Source organism: Aphidius gifuensis, linkage group LG5, assembly GCF_014905175.1.
Source record: "Aphidius gifuensis isolate YNYX2018 linkage group LG5, ASM1490517v1, whole genome shotgun sequence".
NCBI lineage: Eukaryota > Metazoa > Arthropoda > Insecta > Hymenoptera > Braconidae > Aphidius > Aphidius gifuensis.
This window is the reverse complement of record NC_057792.1, coordinates 3,192,979-3,211,880: the sequence shown is the minus strand read 5'-3', so window position 1 is coordinate 3,211,880 and position 18,902 is coordinate 3,192,979. Positions and strand designations below refer to the sequence as shown.

Sequence of the window (18,902 nt, the reverse complement as noted above, 5' to 3'; positions counted from 1 at the left end):
AAGTTGGCGCTACTATTTCATTAGACAAGTCCAAAGTTACAAGTATATATACATAACATTTGTTTGTAGTATCATTGTATCAACTTAATTAAGTGCAATTTTCATTAAACCATTTCAAAATTTTCGGGTGTTAAAGTTTTACTTGTATATACCTTGACCCTTATCACGTTCATCAAACAGGTCTTATTGTTGTTTAAAGTTTCTCACATAAACTTTGTTTTGACTATAAAATTAAATTTAAAAATATATTCTTAGTCTTATATATTACGTCGTTTAGCACCAAACAGAAATTGGTTTTTAAATTCTCAAATTAATTGATAGGACAATTTTTATTTCAACTACAATTTTATCTATTATCATTAAATTTTCATTGTAGATAATTAATTTATAAATTATTACTATTTTTTTTTTTTTTTCTTGTGATATATGTCGTCAAGACAATTTTTTTTTTTTCTATCATTTATTGGTAATCTTTAAGTAATCCTTGATATTTCTTAAATTCATTTGTTCTAAATACTCAGAACGTAATTCCCAAGGTATACGTTTTGCTCCTATTGTTGAGACTGTTATTACTTCATTTAATTTTCCATCAATGTCGTATTCACTTGGCCTCAGTGGATACATTGTAATTATTCCAATTGATGCCAAAGGTGCATCATCATTATTATCATCATCATCATCATCATCATCATCAAGAGAATGTAAACTATCTTCAGAATCATAACTCTTGTTTAAACATCGATTCTGAATGATACACTGATTATTAAAATACGGAGCCAAAATTATAAGTATATATTTAATTGGCCATTGTTCTTTTTTTGTATTTTTTGTTCCATCAGATAATATTGCATTCATTATTTTTGGTATATTTAATTCATCAATATCAATTACTAATTTAATAGATGTATCCTTGTAACAGCTGAGAATTTCCATTGCTTCTTGTGCTCGAGGTAGTTGGAGAATGGCATCTGTTAGAATGTACATATCTTTTAGAGACATGAATTGTGATTTTACATGGTCTTTTGATTTGCTGTTTAATTTATTTTGTCGTAAACCATATACATGATCAAATGAATGACCAAGTATTCGATCTTTTTGTGGACTATTTCGTGTATTTCTAAAGATGGAATTTGATATACGATGAACATAAGCTGGATCACCATGATATCCAACTAATTTCCTTAATCTTTCTGTTATATTTTGCATGTTGTCTAGATCAATCGATCAATTATCGATCGATAATAAGTTGCCTCTGATGAGGATCAAACTCGGGGCCTTACGAGTGATTGCAGCGCCTGGATAAACACAACGGCTGTAATTGACACTGTACCACTTTAGATTGCTTTAGATCATTCACTGTTTTATCGATCAAGTCGTATACCTCCTCAGCTATTTTATTTTCCTGATACTAACCTTACGAGTGATTACAGCTCACAGCAAATATAGCGAGCGCTTGGGTAAACTATTTTCCTATAGATCTGTTTAGATCACTCAGTGATTTATCAAGCAACAGGTTGTATACACCTACTCGTTTATTATATTTTCCTGATCCTGGTTATATAAACTCTTTTAATGAATTATTGCTAAACAAATAAAATTATTGCATAATAAAAATTTTTTTTAAACAACTTTATAAATACCAAACTAAGCTGCACAATATCACTGATTTTTTTTTTTTTTTTTTTTCACAAATCACTCGAATTTTAAATGGGTTAATTAAAAAGGGAGATGATGACACTACGGTGGTCCACGATAAACTGTAATTAGACCATCAAAAAAATGGCCTTTTATACCTATGGGGGGGAGAGCTCGCGAAAAGCCATAAAATTTTCGATAGAAATGGTGCTTAGTGATAGAAATTTACAACGCAGCCTAAAAGCATAGAAGAAAAATCATTGCATCGTTGTATTGATAAAGTTTTCTCTTTTTAACTCATGGCACAAGCTAAATTTTTTTTTCTTATGCAGAGAGAAGACAGTCTTCTCTCTGTCTTATGTCTTTGTATCATTTTCTCTGCGTTATAGTTTGGGACTTTTTTTTTCTTTATTCATGCATCCTTCTCAGTTGCATTGGTGAAGACAGATTGATTTTTCTCTTTTCAACTCACAGTGCAAGTTAAAATTTTTTTATTTCATTTGTGAGGTCTTCATCATTCTCGTTGGTCGCGTGTACGTTTATATTTTTTTCTGTTGAATGATTTCAATATATGTACAAGTGTTGACTCTCGTGCTGCGTATAAAAATGTGTTGCCTGTGTTTGCTTGGGGCATTTGGAACTCCAGTCAATTTTACATTGGTGCTCAAACCTAATAAGTTATTGACTTCAAAAATATTTATCAAGTGTACAAAACGTTTTGAAAATTAAATAATATATTCGTATTTGACAATTGTAAATTTTTAACCCTTTCGTTTTGCCTAGTGTTTGGTCAATATTACTTATAATTTATATTCATCTGACCAGGAAAACATATACAAAGTGGAGGTATTTCTTTAAAATCCATTCACCAGGTACCATGCATTTTTAAATGACTCGACAAACTATTATGTAAAAAATATATTAAAAAAAAAAAAAAAAAATATATATTTTTTTAAAAATATTTTACCGAGTGTAAGAAATTTTTAAATTGTGTCATGTTTTTTTTTTGATTATAAGTGCAAAAGCCCAGTCATCAGGCCTGACGTGGTGTGACCTTGTTAGAGTAATAAGAGACTTTGTATATAAAACTATATTTTTTTCTACACCTAATTTTTTTTTATGTTTATATTTAAATAAAATTTTTTTAATATTTTTAATTTATGTGTATATAAATAATATAATAAACAACTCATTTGAATTTCTTTTTGTGACTCATCTATTTATATGACTCATAATTTCTCAGTGTTGGATATTTTTTTATCAATTTATCCAAATTCCAGATGACATTAACTGTTTCTCTTGTGTCATTTATTATTCTCATTGTTTCTTCACGTTCTTTAATATCTTCAGACCTCTGTGGAGATAATGGATACATAGTGATAATTCCAATTGACGCTAAAAGATTTGCATAAATATTTTCGTTTTTATTTTTATCATTATTTTCATTGTTATCAACAAAGTCATTGTTTGCATTGAGAGCAGTGGTTTTATAAATATTGTAGAAATATGGACGTAAGCAAATAACTATATATTTTATTTCAAATTCATTTTCATTTGAAGTGGCATATATTTTTTCTGGTAGTTTAAGTTCATTTAAATTTATGACTAATTTAATAGAGGATAAATATTCGAAGCAACCGAGAGCCATCATAGCTGTGATAACTCGATCAAGTCGCAGTATATGATGGGTAAGAGAATGCATATCTGATGCTGAAATAAAATGAGATTCTTTTTCATTGTCACATTCTGGGGAACCTTTTACATGCTCATAGGCATGACCGATTTTGTGTAGCCTGTTTGGCCTTTTTTTTAAAAGCGGGTTTCGATATTTACAAGAGGATAATTTGTGTACATATACCGGGTCACCGTGGTATTGTACCATGCTTCTTAGTTCGTTTGGAATATTATTCATTTTGTTTTCTATATACCTTATATTATAGAAGAAATATTTTTAACAAATTTGTTTTTTTTCTTACGCGTCTTATTTTTATTTTCTTTACTTATATAGTTATATGATTTTTTTTCCAACGACTTTGGTTTTCTTACGTTTCGTATTTTTTTTTTACAATTCTAGTTTTATGAAATTTTTAATTATTTATTTCGTTTTTACTTATATTAATATGCTTTTTTTCCAATGACTATATTGCTAATTTTTTTTTCTTCGTTTTATTTTTTACACTTCTAATTTTATGGTATTTCAATAATTTTTTTTTTATTCTCTACTTATAGTAATATTGTATTTTGTAAATAATTTTTTTTTTGTACTTTTCTTATAGTAATGTAATTTTTTCCTTACGTTTCTTATATTTTTTTTTTTCAATTCTAATTTTATGAAATTTCAATTATTCGTTTTGTTTGTACTTATATTAATATGATTTTTTTCAAGTGGCTATATTGCTAATTTTTTTTTCTTATTTTTATTTTCTTACAATTCTAGTTTTATGAAATTTAAATTATTTTTTTTAATCTTGCTTATACTAATATGCTTTTTTTTCTACAACTCTAATTTTCTGAAATTTTAATTATTTTCTACTTTTAGTATTACTGTATTTTTTTAACAATTTTTTTTTTCGTTTTTTTCCTTATAGCGAATGCAATTTTTTTCCAACGAGTCCTTTTTTTCATCTTTAATTTTCTTTATGAATTTAGAATATCTATTTTATATTAATTTTATTTTTAATATTTTTATAATTATAATTATTTTTTTTTACATTTAATAATTGTTATAATATTTTCATTTGCAAATTTATTTTTGTTTTTGCATTTGATTCTGCCGGGAATCGAACCCGACCACCCACCCACATTTCGCGGGGGCGTGTCTTGGGGGGAGTGCTCTAACCGCTACGCCACCGAGGCATTCGCGTTTAGCAATGTTTATTAATACCGCTATATAAAGACTTGACTAATTTTTATTATACTATTTAATATAAAAAATTTATTTCTCAATATTCGCAGTAAAATAATATATTATTTCTTAGAAAAAAAAAATAACTTAATTAATTAATTTTTTTTAAAATAACAATTAAAATAATTTTTAAAACTTTAATGTATAGTATTTTGTATTGTCAACATATTTAACAACTAATGTGACTGTCAACCCTTTCATTTAACCCTATATTTGACCAATATTACTCATAATTTTTATTCATAGATCAAGAGAACAGAATCAACGTGGAGGTATTCGTCGAAATAAAAATGCACTATACGTCATGAGTTTAAAATCCAAACATAATAATTTTAAAAAATCTGACATATTTATATTAGAGTATCCAATATTTTTAGATTTATCAAATGCATCTGGCGAAATATTTTTAATGTGTAAATTATTATTTAATGATTATAAGTAATATTTACTGAATATAAGTATTCTTATAATATTCTAACAGGAGTACATGATTATCGAGAAGGTGTTCCTCTGTAATTTCTAATAGTGGGCCTTAAGATGCCGCTAGTAGACGACAAATATAATTTTAAATTTTAAAAACAAGATATAAATATTAACAACAATTAAAATAATAAATTTCTAATAAAATTATTTATTACATTATTGTACAATAATTAATAAACATTATTTATTTTGTTTTCTTTTTTAAAATAAGGCCCTGAAATTTAAAAATTATATAACTTGAAGAATACTTTTTCTTTGTACATGTTTTCCTAATACTTGTGTACAATATTGTACAAACTATTTTCTAGGGAGAGAAAACAGGCTGAGTTTAGAAAAATGCTGGAGTGTGTTAATTTTAACTTAAAATTAAAATAATATATAATTTACTATCCTTAAGTATTTATGTTCTTATAATTACGGTTATTAAAGTAAAAAAAATAATTAATTACCATCACATTGTGCCACGAACAATGGCTTAGTGGTATAACATAAATGAAATAAATCATTAAATTTAGGTCAAATGGTGGATGAATAAAATATCGATGAATAAAACTCAATTAAGTGTAAAAGTAAAATGCAATCAAGAAGAAAAGTGATAAGAGATATCTTGAAAAATAAATAACCAAGTGATAAAATTAAATAAAATATAAGGATCTATATACGTTGAAGAAAATAATCGTATCAGTGAGATAGAATAAGATTCAATTTTGAAAAGAAGAAATACAGTTGGATTATATGAAGAAAAAAAAATACCAAGGGCTTTTATATCTTGAGATAAGTTTTATTTTATTGTTACATTAAACTGTACAATTGTTAATTCAATGAAAAAAATATTTTCAAGATATAAATAAAATATTTTAAACAAATAAATTATTTTTTGTTAAAAAAAAAATTAATGAATAATGAATTATTGATTTGTATAAATGAAAAATATAAATTTCATAATTAACAATTATTTTATTTAATCAAAAATTTAATCATACTTGAAAATATTTTATTTATGTAATTATCAAAGTAGAATTTTAATTTGTTAAAATTTAATTGAACATGGAAAGCATGGACTAAACTAATTTGCTTGTAAATTATTTGACTAAAATTTGAATTAACGTAGGTAAAATTTGATAGGCAATTTGTCAGTAATTAAGTCAGTTTAATTGTGCCATTTAATTAGCCGTGGTCATGAACCAATTGACTGAGATTGATAAAATTAATTTAACGCAAATATAAAACCACGCAGATATAAATCAAATTTACAATAATTTAATTTATCTATTTTTAATAAATAAAATAATTATTAAAGTTGTTTAATCATGGAAATTGGTATTGATTTCCATTTAGTTTATTAATATTTTTGTTTGCTAATAAATTAAAAAATAAATAAATACAAAATAAAAAATTAAATTATTTCTTTGTTTAAAAATGTATTTGAATTTTTTATAAATATTTTTATTATTTTCTTTTCGAATAATTTACATGTTCGTATAGGGGAATGCTCGTTAATTTAAAAACAGGGTTGAATAAAAAAATAATAATAGTAAAATAAAAAAAGTGTATATATTTTTCAATGGAAATTTAAAAAAGAAGAGACAATATCACTTGAGAATTCATCTGAGTAAAAATATGTGTCTGAGTCTCAAAATTTTCAAGTAGATTTTTTTCATTTTTATTATTATCATATATATGTATTCTAAGTACATTTCACTTGAGAACATAACAACAAGAGAGCTTTTCGATTCATTCGCATTTTTTTTTCTTTTTCATTTACTCAAAGTTTCTTGAAGCGAATGGAAATTTATGCATCTAATGACACAAATCAATAATGAAAAAAAAAAAAAAAAACACATACAAAAATATGCATTCAAATATGCTCTAATATAAAATTAAATTAACAATTTAAAAACAATAATTTACAATTTTTTATATATTTGGTAAAATAATTATTTCTATTCGAAAAAAAAATCTTAAAAATTAAAATTTTTCAACTTTAATTAATTTAAGTAATGTAATTTAATTTAAAAAAAAAATTACATCCATAAAAAAATTATTTTATTCATTAGTACTTTATTAAGAAATTTTTTTTTTAATCATGGATATTAAAAGTCAAAAAATTAGGTCAATTAAAAAAGTAGATTTTTATCTACATGTAAATAAAAAAAAAATGAAAATTTAAATTAAAAAAAAAAATGTAATAATGATAATTTAATTTTGACAATATTCAATGAAATAAAATAAAATTTATTAAATAATTTTAATTGTATATTTGTGATTCAATTAATAATATATCCACAAATTAAAATCGATATGCAAAATGAGTAAAAATACACAAGCTCAATGGTAATGAGTTCATCAGCATTGTGCAAAATTCCAATTAAAGTCTCATTTTAATTGAGAGGCTATTGAATCACAATTTATCATTCTCTTTTATTCTACCATAACACAAAAAATTAAAACTACAATAAACCACCCTTTTAAAATTGAAAAAATAAAAAAATATTAATTAAAAAAGTTTTTCAATTTTTTATTTACATGTTGGAATAATTTTTAAATAATTTTACATTTATTAAAATATTATTAATCGATAAATTCTCAATATATAAAAACACCTGAAAGTTGTGAAGAAAAAAAAAAACAATATCATTTTTTTTTTTTTTTATGATGAACCTTAAAGTTTGATGTAATTTTTTTTTAAACTAAAATTTTTATAAATAATTTATTCAATAAAATCAATATGTTGTCAATTAAAACTGTTAAAATTCATGGAATGAAAGACAAGAGATGGACACTGAGAGATAAATTAAATCAATATCGTGGAATAATAAAATTAAATAGTAAATAATATGACAATTTGCATAAATTTATTGTTAAATATTTTATTATATATTTTTTTTTTTCAAGAACGTGAAAAGAAGATTAAAAAAAATGAAGCATCAAGAAATCGTAAAAGAATATCACGTGAATTGAATAAATTAAAAAATGAAGTTAAAAATTATCGTGAAATAGTCAAAGAAGTTCAAGAAGGTGATAGTAGAAGAATTCATACATTACTTCAAGGACATAAAGATTTTATGCTTGCATTAGAAAATAAAAATCCAGGAGTAGGATAACTGTAGGGCTTATTAATTCAAATAATTATTTAAATAATATAATTTTTATTATTTATTTTTAGACTGTATACAAAGCAGTCAGTGAAGATGTTTGTCTTCGTAGAAATCAACTTGATAAATTGTACAATTTAAAGAGACAAAAAATAAGAGAATTTTTCAATTTAAAAGTAAAAATATAATTATATAAAATTTAATTTAAATTATATTGTTTTTTGTTTTGTTTGTAGTTGGAGTGTACTGAATTGGAGGAAAAATATGAAGAACAAAATCGTAAAGTTGAGCCAGATAAACATCAACAAAAAATAGTTGCACTTTATCAAAAATATATTGGTGAAGAAAAATCAGCAAAAGCAACAACTGCAACTTACAATTCAATATTAAAAATTCTTGTTAAAGTAAATTTAAAAAACACTAAAAACATTATTTATATATTTAAATGTTATTAATAATTAATAATTATCTAGGATGGAATTTATTATAATGCGTTGTTAGATGCATTACAATCAGATCGTGATGAACAGTGTAAAGTTATATACAGTGCAACATTACTTGGTCAACTTGCTGCTGAAGATCTTGATGATACACGTGAAAAATATAAAAAATTAGCAAAAGATGTTTGGTTTAATATGAAAGAACGTGAAAAAACATTGAAAATAACGAGAAATGAAGTTGAAAAATTATGGGCAAATTGTCGTTCACTAGTCAGAGTTGAGGTTTATCTAAAAAAAAATTCTAATAATTAAATTTATTAGTAAATAAATAATCATTTATTTATTTTAATTAATATGTATGTATTTTAGAGTTTAAATGAGCTTAAAAAAATTGAAGAGATTGTTAAAAAAAATGATAAAATTGATGACAATAATCAGCTTGAAATGAAAAAACTAGAAGAGACATTTGTTAAAGTTAAAAATGCATTAATGGTTCGTTCATATGACGAGTTACTGACCAGGTAAATAATATTAAAATGAAAAATAAAACTGAATTAAATGACAATGTATTAATTTGATAGATTTGAAGAGCAAGCAAATCAACGTGAACGTTTACTTGAAAAATTTAAATCAATACTTGAAAAACATAGTTTAATACTTGATAAAAAAAATAAAGCATCAATGATACTTGCAAATTTAGATCATTCAATGGTAACAACAACTGGTGATTATAAAACAAATAAAAAATACATGCTTGATGAAATTATAAATCAAAATAAACGTGAATTAGATTATAAAAAATTACGTAAAACAAGAGGTGAATTATTAATAAATATTAAAGCTGGTTTACAAAATATGATTGGTTTATTAATACATATTAAACCAGGTAAAAATATTAACACAAATAAAAAAACAACAAAAGATAATGATAAAAAAAAAAAGAGTAAAAAAAAAATTATTAAAGATGATAAAGATAGTGATGATGATACAAATAAAAATGAACATTTAAAAATTGAAAAAATTGAAACAAATGGTTCTTTTTTTTTATAATATGAATTTAATAATTTTATAATTTTATTAATTGATTAATAATTATTATTTATTTATTATTTAGCTATAAATTTACTTGATGTTGTAACTAAAAAATCAATATTTCTATACAACTTGAGTAATTTCGATTTGGAGGATGATCAAGTATCAGCTGCTAGAAAACTTTATCAAAAATACGTTGAAAATTTTATGACTAAATTAAAATATGGTGATGGTGAACCAGAACCAACAGGTAAAAAATATTTACAAGATAAATCCTTTTAAAATTTATAAATTAATATTTTTTTTTTACTTTTTTAGGAATTCATGTTGAGCATGAAATAATTGACACGACAGTTCAAACAAGAGTGTCTATTAAAAATCGTAGTAAACAAATTGTTGAAACAAATTCAAGACTTCATTAAATAAAATTGAATAAATGAAAAAAAAACTATAATATTTTTTGTTTTTTTAATGGATAATATATTTTTTGTTTTTGTCAAAAAGTTATATTAATTTTTTACCTATTTAATTTCATTGATACGTCCCCAATTGTTACGATCCTTAGTTTCTCGTGTTTTCAACCAAGATGGCATGTCCTTGGGATATGCATGAGCAGCTGGATATTTTAATGGTGGTTTTGGTGGTCTAAATGGATGTACTTCTTTTAATTTTTTCAATAAATAATCTTTATTGACATCTCTTGGATCACGATATTTATCTAAATAAATATTAAATGGTCTTCCTTTTGGAAACCATTCTTGTGGACGTATATAAGGTGCTGGAAAATCATACTCATACATTGGCATTTTCATTTCTAAAATAAAAAAAACACAATTATAATTAAATTCAACAAAAATTATGTCACAAATAAAAACTTACGTAATTGATTGTAATAAAAATCTTTAAGTGATTCATCCCAATCAGCTTGATAAAATGATAATCCAGCTGGTGTAACAATATCTTCATATTTTTTATAAAAATCTTTAGTACTCCAATTTCTATTTTCAAGTTTTAAACATGGTGCATCCATTTTATACTCATTAAAATCAATTTTTTTATTTTGTTTGTATAAAACAAATATATAACGACAATATCCAATACCATGTGGTGGAATTGGTCTCATGTAGGGCATTAATAAATCACCTTTTGATAAATCATTGCCTGGAATATTACCACTACAAAAACAACAACAATAATTAAAATTTAACACTATTAGTAATTATTTGTAAATAAAAATATTAATATTAAAACATACATGAACCAATGACAATACTCAAGTTCCTTATCAGTAAAATTTCCATCAGGTGTTGTTAATAAAAGTGTCCATAAATCATCTTTGTTATTTGATTCCCATGTTATTGTTGGTTCATTTTTAGTTTCATTTGGTTTTAAAAAATTACCACGATAAACAACACCAATTTTATCATCATCAATGTCATAATGAATATCTAATGGTACTGTTGGATAAAAATATGCATCACCAAATAAATCATCATAGACACCATAATGATCAGCAATTTGTTTAATATGATTTGGTCCAGATGTTTGTTGCCAATCTTTTTTTAATTCTTTTGAATCAATCCATACTAAAATTTAAATTATCAATTTAATTAATCAATTAGATATTGATTATTATTTTTATTTATCTTACATTCTTTATTTCTAGCTTTTCTTTCAATTTCTGGATCATTTTTAATTTTAACAATATGATCATGGTAAATTGTTGTTGCTTCTTTTCTTGATAATTGTGGTACTTTAAATCCTATATCAACTTTAAATGCAATTTCTGGATCTTGAGCATTTAATTCTGAAATACAAATTAATTATAATTTAGCAATGTTAAATATTTGAGGTTATAGAATTATTTATTGTACCATCTAGTCTTTGTTTAATAGTCCTGGCTTCTCCTGGTGGTTTACCACGTAGCCAGTGACCATGTCGAATCTGATAAACACTTCCACTTGGTATATCATTTTTTAATAATCTAAATAAACGACATGCCATTGTGATAATAACACAAGCCGTTTGTAATGCAAAAATTGAATCAAATTGTTAAAATATTAAGGTGCATTTTCAACAGACTAGCGCCCTCACAACAATACGGTCAATTTACACATTATTATTGCCCATAAATAATAACAATAATATTAAAAATAAATATAAATAAATATCAAAAACAATCTGTCATTAATTAACTATTAATTTAATTAATGCAAATTAATTTTATTGACCAAAAATAAATAGAATAAAAAAAGAAAAAAAAACTATGTAGGGTTTATTTTTGTCCAGGTTGGTCCAGGTTTCATGTAATCACACCTTAATTAATAGAAAAAAATATAAATAAATTAATCAACATTTTTTTTAGTATAAAAAAAAATGGAAAATTGCCCTTTCATGATATTTTTTCTTGTTGTTGTTTTCCAGGCCACGGGAATAGAATGCTTCTTCAATAACGGTCACGATTCACGAATCACCTCTCCAACCGGCTTTGAAAAATAATCATTCCCCTCTCATTGCCTTATATATTTTTTTTTTAAATTTTTTTATCTTATTGTCCCCCCACTGTAATCAACAAAATAAACCACCTCACGTCCAGTTTACTCCGAGAAGTTACGCTGTCACAACGCGCTATCAAATATTTATTTACAAAAAAATATATATTTACACAATTAAATAAATAAATACTGTACAATTATAACCAAGTTGTCCTTAAAACAAAAAAAACAAATATTGTTAGTTAAATGTGTCTTGAATAAAAACAAGTGCCTGAAAAAAAAAAGAGGAAAAAACATCAATAAAATCGACAAACATTCTCCATTTTCTTTGGAATTTTCACAAGTGATTTATGGCCCAACAACAAGCTGTGAAAATATTAACAAAATTACTAAATAAAACAAGAAAATTATACAATCAAGGACACACTTGACATGTAAATATAATTTAAATAATCATCATAAATTTGTCCTTCATAATAATTAATTTTAATTCGTCTCAAGACTATTAATAATGACATTTTCATTTTTAGTGATAATACAATTCATGATAACAATACGATAAGAAATAAATAAAAAAAAAAAAAAAAATTGTTTTGTTATATATTTCAACATGAATAATAAAATAAAAAACAATGTTGATTGTGAGATTTTTAAAAATCAAGGACGATCTGGGAACATTTGATTTCCTGTGCCATAAAAAAAAAAAAAAATCAACATAAATAAATAACGAGGATATAAACAACAATAAATTTACAACAATAGAAAAAAAAAAAAAAAGAAAATAAAAATTGATGGGAAAAGTTTAACAGGTGTATGTGATTTTTTTTATTTCTATTTTCTACACGAGTGTGTTTACAAAAATTAATTAGAGTGAAAAAAAAAAAAAAAAAGAAGAAGAATAAAATTAAAAATGACGGATTTATTGATTGGAATTGTTGGTGGCAATTATCATAATAATAATACAACAACAAATGATGTTGTTTATCGTGCAAGAGGTGCTGAATTACGTGCATATAGAAATTCTGATATGAGACATTCAAAAAGTGAAGATGTTTTGGGACAATTAAGTGGTGCACCAACAAGAACACCAAGTCCATTATTACATGAACAAAAACATCTTGGTATTTGTGCATCTGAAGATGATTTAATTGCATCAACAGCACTCATTGATTCATCATCAATTAATTTAATACATAATAATAATGATGATATTAATAATTTTTGTAATTATGGTGATAAAAAAAAAATTATTAAAAATTTTAATGGTGATAGAATTGATCCAGAAGATTCAATTCGTGATATTGTTAGTGATAATGATTTATACAGGTAAATTTATTATTTATTTATATAAAAAAATAAAAAATATATTTCATTTTAAATATATTTATTTAATAACTTATTTTTATTTATCAAAAAATATTTTATCATTTTTTTTTTCTACTTGGAATTTTTTTATTTAAAGACCATATCAGTAGGTTTTTTTTTTAGTTTTTTTTTTTGTTTAGAATGACCTCATGATTTCGACAACGTCATTGTATAATTTAGAAATTTAAATAACAAAAAGAAAGATAAAAAAAAACTAGTTAAAAATAAACTTGTTTAATTTATTTAATTAATTTAATTGTTTTTTGATTTTTAGATATGTTCTTTTTAAAAGACACTATGATAAATACATTGCACTTGCTGAAAAATATGAAGAATCACGTGGTGTTGCATACTACCTGGAAGAACGTTATCACGAAGTGAAGGTGAGTTTATTTTAAAAATATATTCTAATCAAAATTTAAAAAAATAAACAAAGAAATCAAGAGAAAGGCAAAGAGAGAGAGTAAAAGTAAAAGTAAATGGTCCTTAATATAAAATTAAAAATTACAACATTAAACTACCAAACAAACATTTAATAAAAAAATTATTAAACAAAAAAAAAAAAAAGTTATTACAAAATAATAATTTCAAAAAAAGAACAAAAAAAAAAAACTAAAACTTTCTGTTATTTATAAAAAAAAATTGTATTTTCAAATTCAGTTTTTATGCTCATCGTAATGTACACACCTATTTTACCTTTAACAACAATTTAAACCCGCCCACAATAATAAATAAATAATAATAAATAAAATAATATATAAATCATTGATATATCGCGAATAGCTTTCTTCCTGTTATTTGTGTATAAATAAAATTCATTTACCCCTCCAATATATAAACAAATAAAAAAAATATAAATTCACCTTTCGAAAAGTCAATCTATTCCCACCATTGATATCAATTTTTTATTTCTTAATTTTATCTTGATTGTAGTTATCATTGTTATATCAATTAATTAAATTTCGTTTTGTTTTTTTTTTTTTCGTGAAATACATTTCGAATGGAATTCTAGTTTCTGTTGGTATTGTTAAACATTCATTGTTGTTGTTTTTTTTTTATTTCTTTATAATGAAAAAGAAAGATGAATAAATATATAAAAAATAAAAGACAGGTACAGTAGTCTGTACAAGGAAATAATGGCTTCGTATATTGCCGTTCATCGGACCGTGAGAGCTGGTGACCTCACCAACTCCATCATCATCATGATGACGATATTTTTTTACCCTGTTGCTGTCTTCCTCACTTTGAGGTCATTCCGTTAAAATAATTGTTATTTAACAATTTTTAAAACTGTTTATTTTTTTTTTTTCTATTAAATAATTATTTGCAGCTTGCAACTTTGAAAGTGTCAAAGATATTTAATTATTCAAATTAACTCAATTATCAAGTTTTTACCTTTCTTTTAATTTTTGCGTACAATTTAAAAATTAAGTTACATATGAGAAAAATTTGATGACCTTCTTAAGCATCAGTACAAAAAAAAAAACTGTTATTTGTAAAATTATTAACATGACAATTTTTATTATTATTTATTACGGTTATTTAAGTAGTTTATTTTTTTTTTTTTCGATGGAGGGTGATATTAATTTTGGCGGAGGAAGTTGGCTCGTGGGAAGCCGCACCTCATTGAGACAATATTTATTTAATAAAAATTAATATAAAAAAATAAATATTATTAATAAAACTGATGTATATTATATTTTTATTATTAATATCAAATTTTTATTTACAGGCTGAACGTGATAGACTTGATGATATAAGAAAAAAACTTGAAAAACGTCTTGAAAATCATGAAACAACAATACGTGATAAAGATGAAGAATTATTTTTACATTTAGAACATAGTTTACATCTTGATGATGAAATTGATAAATTAAAAAATGAACGTGATAATTGTTTAAAGGAACATGAACGTCTTGAGCGTGAACAAAAATCAGCATTACGTCAATTACAGTTACAATCAACTGAAAATGAAATAATAAGAAAAAATTTAGAACGTTCAAGACAGGATGTCGTTCGACAAGCAACCGTCATTCGTGCTGAACGCGATGCACTGGAACGCGAGGTAAATAATAAAAATAAATAATTTATCTATATATATAAAAAAAAAAAAGAAACCAAGTATATATAAAAATAAATAAACTAGTAAAAAAAAAAAAAAAACACACGAGACTTGAAGAATTTAACGGGATATATTTTTTTTATTATAGTTTAAAAAGAAAAAACATCAAAGTCTCGTGTTACATTTTTCTATGAAATTCTAGAAGACCTGGTTAATTAATTTTGTATCTTATTAATTTATAATATGTTTTGATTAATAATGATTGATTTTTTAAATTTTTTTATTATTGTCAATAGAATGTCGTATTAAAAGAGAAATTGAGAATTGAAAAAGTTGAATTAGGCGCTGAAAGAAGAAGACGTGAAGAGGATATTGCTGTGTTAACACATGAAGCATCAACATTGAGACATGCAGCAAGACATTTAAGAGCAGCAGCATTACATGCAACAACATGTAGAAGAAGACGTAGATGTTCTGTTTGTATTTATGCTAAACGTACATTTTCTGAAGTTGATGATTATCGTAATGAGTAAGTGAGATTATTAACATAGATATAATGAATATAATTTGTCATGTTGTTACTAAAATCACTGACCATTAACATGCAAAAAAAAAAAAAATAATGAATATAAATCAAAGACATAATAATATTTATATAAATATCACAAAACTTTCTCTTTAAAATTTATTAACGTTTTAATTAATTTAAAAAACAAAATTTCTTTTACAGTGGTAAATTATTTAAATGTCTTCAAGTACCATTACAAGATATTAGAACTTGGCTACGTCCAGATCAATTACAATCAGCAAGTTCATCATCTGGTTTACGTACAAGTTCACCAATGGACAGAGCAATTAGTTATATTGATGATCCATCAAGTAGTTCTGAAGATGAAGAGTTTGTTGATATGCCAATGGCTGAAGAATCATTATCATCAACAAATTCTGGTGTACAACCAACATCATCACGTGCATTTTCATCTGATTCTGGGTATTTTATATTAATTATTTTACAAAAAAAGAAACAACATAATATTAATGAACATGGATTTAATTATATTTGTTTTGTTTTTTTAGTTTTTCATCTGAAATTGGTGATCGTCGATCAAGATCATATGAAACTGGTGGTAGTAGTCGTAAAATAAGTGAATCATGTAGTGAAACTAATGATGGACAACAACAAAATTCTGGTACATTTAGTAGAACAAAATGGACATCATCATTTCGTCGTTTACTTGGTCGTAAATATCGTGTTAAAAAAAACACTGATAAGTAAAATTTATTTTTAATAAAAAAAATATTAATTAATCAATTAATTTAAAAGAAAACAAAAACAATTTAAATATTGATTTATTATTTATTTTTTTGTTTAAATATATAATCATTTTATTTTTAATCTTTTTTTTTTTTTGTTTACATATTGATGTGTAGCTTCAATGAAAAATTATTTTTCTTAAATTTTTTTTTTTTTTTTATTGATAATCATTAATTCAATAACAAGTTACTGCCAGTATATTTTTTTTTTTTTTTTTGTATTAAATAGGAAAATTTGTGTAGCTTGATACAGAGTAGCTAAAAATTTGCAGTATTTTCTTTTTTGATTTTTCTGTTTTTAGTTGAAAATTGTAGAAAAAAAAAAACAAATTAATTTCGAGTTTATAAACTCGGTCATTCCAATAATAGTATTTTTTATTTTTAAAAAATAAATATTGTATACCTGATAAATTATGACCAATTAATATGGTATTTATCCAAGTTATTATCATCTTGCCGATTTTATTATTTTTATTCTTCAAGGTACTCTCGCGTATGAGTGATTTTATAGGAAAAAAAAATATATATAAATATAAATAAAAATAAATAATCATTCCGAGTACAAGACTGTTCATGTTAGATAATAATTAAAAAAAATTTCAAGTACTTAATTAATTAATACACTTGATAGAAAAAAAATAAAATAGTTGTAAAAAAAAGCAAACACAAAAACGTTATTTAAATCAGAAAAAAATTATTGTAGACGTTTATTATTAATTTTTTTGAGGTAAAAAAATTCAAGTATTCAATGTTCCTGAGATATTTAAATTATTTAATGGTGCTTTTGTTTATTTATATTAAATAACAATTAATTAAAAGAAAAAAACAAATTTTAAAAAATTGTTAAATTAATTATTAAAAATATTATTCATCAAATTAATTACAATTTATTAATACGTTGATACATAATCGTTATTTATGTATAAAAACTCAAGGAACAATAAATATATATTTTGTTTTTTAATATTTTTTTTAACAATAATTGTACTAGCGGGTGCCAAAAAAAAAATACTTGAAATGCACAAGACGAATTTGGCACAAAAATTATCATTGATATTAGTATTAAATTATACTTGAAATATCCGTCGATGCAATTGAGAATTGTTGATATAAAAATAGTGAAAATTAGTTAATTAAACCACAATGCTCAGTCAATAATAATTAAAAACTCTGTAATCCTCGTTGACACGAGGAGTTTGACAGAGAATTTAAAAAATTGACAGAAAAAAAAATCGATTCAATTACAAAAAAAAACGATATTAGAAAAGAAAAATTTATTAATTTATAATTATTGTTAATTGTTTTAATAATAAATAATCAATTGTAAAAATAATTATGAAGTTTTTAGAACCAATTGAAGGAGAATCTAAAAAGAAAAAAATATCGTTGTAATATGTATCGTGATTTGTCCAGGCATTTAATGCTAATTATAATAAAAATGAAAATAACATTTAAAAATAAAAAATAATTTTGTTCACCAGTATCTTTCATCCCTTGACCATCGAAAACTCTTACTCAAACTCCATTTTTTTTCTGTAAAAAAATACAAATTTTTCATTATTTATTTTCAATTAATTAGCTGAATAATTTACTTACTTTCTTCAACTTTTAAATTGCAAACAATAATAATTCCAAGAATGATATTAATAAACTAGAAAAAAAAATTTATAATTAATTTTTTATTTATTTAATTTTAATATATAAACTTATTTTTTTTGTTTTTACCTTTATAATGTTAATTATTATTGATATAATTAAATATTTATTAATTATAGTGTTAAAACAGCTCTTTTTATGAATAATTTTATTTTGAAAATTTGAGTAACAAGACAGTGGAATTGTATGATTATTTTTAGCGTTTAAATTATAATCATTGTTTGAAAAAATACCACAACACATTTCCTACAAAAAAAAAATTAAATTAAACATTTAAAAAACAATCAAAATAATTAATTCAAACAATAAAAAATAAGTGAATATTAAATTGGATAATAATTACCTTTGATTGAAGTTCATTGATTAAATTTTTCATTTCAGGATCATTATAAATTGATTGATTATTTTTTTGATCAAATA

At 23.5% G+C, this 18,902-nt stretch overlaps 3 protein-coding genes across 3 annotated transcripts; 2 read left to right on the top strand and 1 right to left on the bottom strand.

Annotated features, from left to right (window-relative positions):
* Positions 1–7,692: 7,692 nt before the first annotated feature.
* LOC122856789 (structural maintenance of chromosomes protein 2-like) lies at positions 7,693–10,035 on the top strand. The gene is made up of 9 exons (XM_044158630.1): positions 7,693–7,851; positions 7,919–8,118; positions 8,190–8,294; positions 8,355–8,522; positions 8,592–8,840; positions 8,928–9,079; positions 9,140–9,591; positions 9,673–9,840; positions 9,909–10,035. The coding sequence occupies exons 1-9, from the start codon at positions 7,752–7,754 to the stop codon at positions 10,010–10,012; spliced, it is 1,698 nt and encodes a 565-aa protein (XP_044014565.1). The 5' UTR covers positions 7,693–7,751; the 3' UTR covers positions 10,013–10,035.
* Positions 9,866–12,093, bottom strand: LOC122856842 (39S ribosomal protein L38, mitochondrial). Its single transcript, XM_044158706.1, has 5 exons — positions 11,465–12,093; positions 11,242–11,397; positions 10,846–11,176; positions 10,470–10,765; positions 9,866–10,404 (listed from the first exon to the last, which is right to left on the bottom strand). Exons 1-5 carry the CDS (start codon positions 11,592–11,594, stop codon positions 10,112–10,114), a joined length of 1,206 nt encoding a protein of 401 aa, XP_044014641.1. The 5' UTR covers positions 11,595–12,093; the 3' UTR covers positions 9,866–10,111.
* A 93-nt stretch (positions 12,094–12,186) lies between these two features.
* Positions 12,187–18,341, top strand: LOC122856801. Its single transcript, XM_044158653.1, has 6 exons — positions 12,187–13,411; positions 13,725–13,833; positions 15,183–15,515; positions 15,809–16,041; positions 16,243–16,503; positions 16,590–18,341. The coding sequence occupies exons 1-6, from the start codon at positions 12,996–12,998 to the stop codon at positions 16,786–16,788; spliced, it is 1,551 nt and encodes a 516-aa protein (XP_044014588.1). The 5' UTR covers positions 12,187–12,995; the 3' UTR covers positions 16,789–18,341.
* The last annotated feature ends 561 nt before the right edge of the window (positions 18,342–18,902 follow it).

Coding starts and splice junctions, on each gene's coding strand:
- LOC122856789 (XM_044158630.1), top strand. CDS start 7,752: ATGTTGTCAATTAAAACTGTTAAAATTCATGGAATGAAAGACAAGAGA. Junction 8,841..8,927: donor GTTCACTAGTCAGAGTTGAG/GTTTATCTAAAA, acceptor TATGTATTTTAG/AGTTTAAATGAGCTTAAAAA. Junction 9,592..9,672: donor TGAAAAAATTGAAACAAATG/GTTCTTTTTTTT, acceptor TTTATTATTTAG/CTATAAATTTACTTGATGTT.
- LOC122856842 (XM_044158706.1), bottom strand. CDS start 11,594: ATGGCATGTCGTTTATTTAGATTATTAAAAAATGATATACCAAGTGGA. Junction 11,398..11,464: donor TATTAAACAAAGACTAGATG/GTACAATAAATA, acceptor TTTGTATTTCAG/AATTAAATGCTCAAGATCCA. Junction 11,177..11,241: donor AAAAGCTAGAAATAAAGAAT/GTAAGATAAATA, acceptor TTTAAATTTTAG/TATGGATTGATTCAAAAGAA.
- LOC122856801 (XM_044158653.1), top strand. CDS start 12,996: ATGACGGATTTATTGATTGGAATTGTTGGTGGCAATTATCATAATAAT. Junction 13,412..13,724: donor AGTGATAATGATTTATACAG/GTAAATTTATTA, acceptor TTTGATTTTTAG/ATATGTTCTTTTTAAAAGAC. Junction 15,516..15,808: donor GCGATGCACTGGAACGCGAG/GTAAATAATAAA, acceptor TATTGTCAATAG/AATGTCGTATTAAAAGAGAA.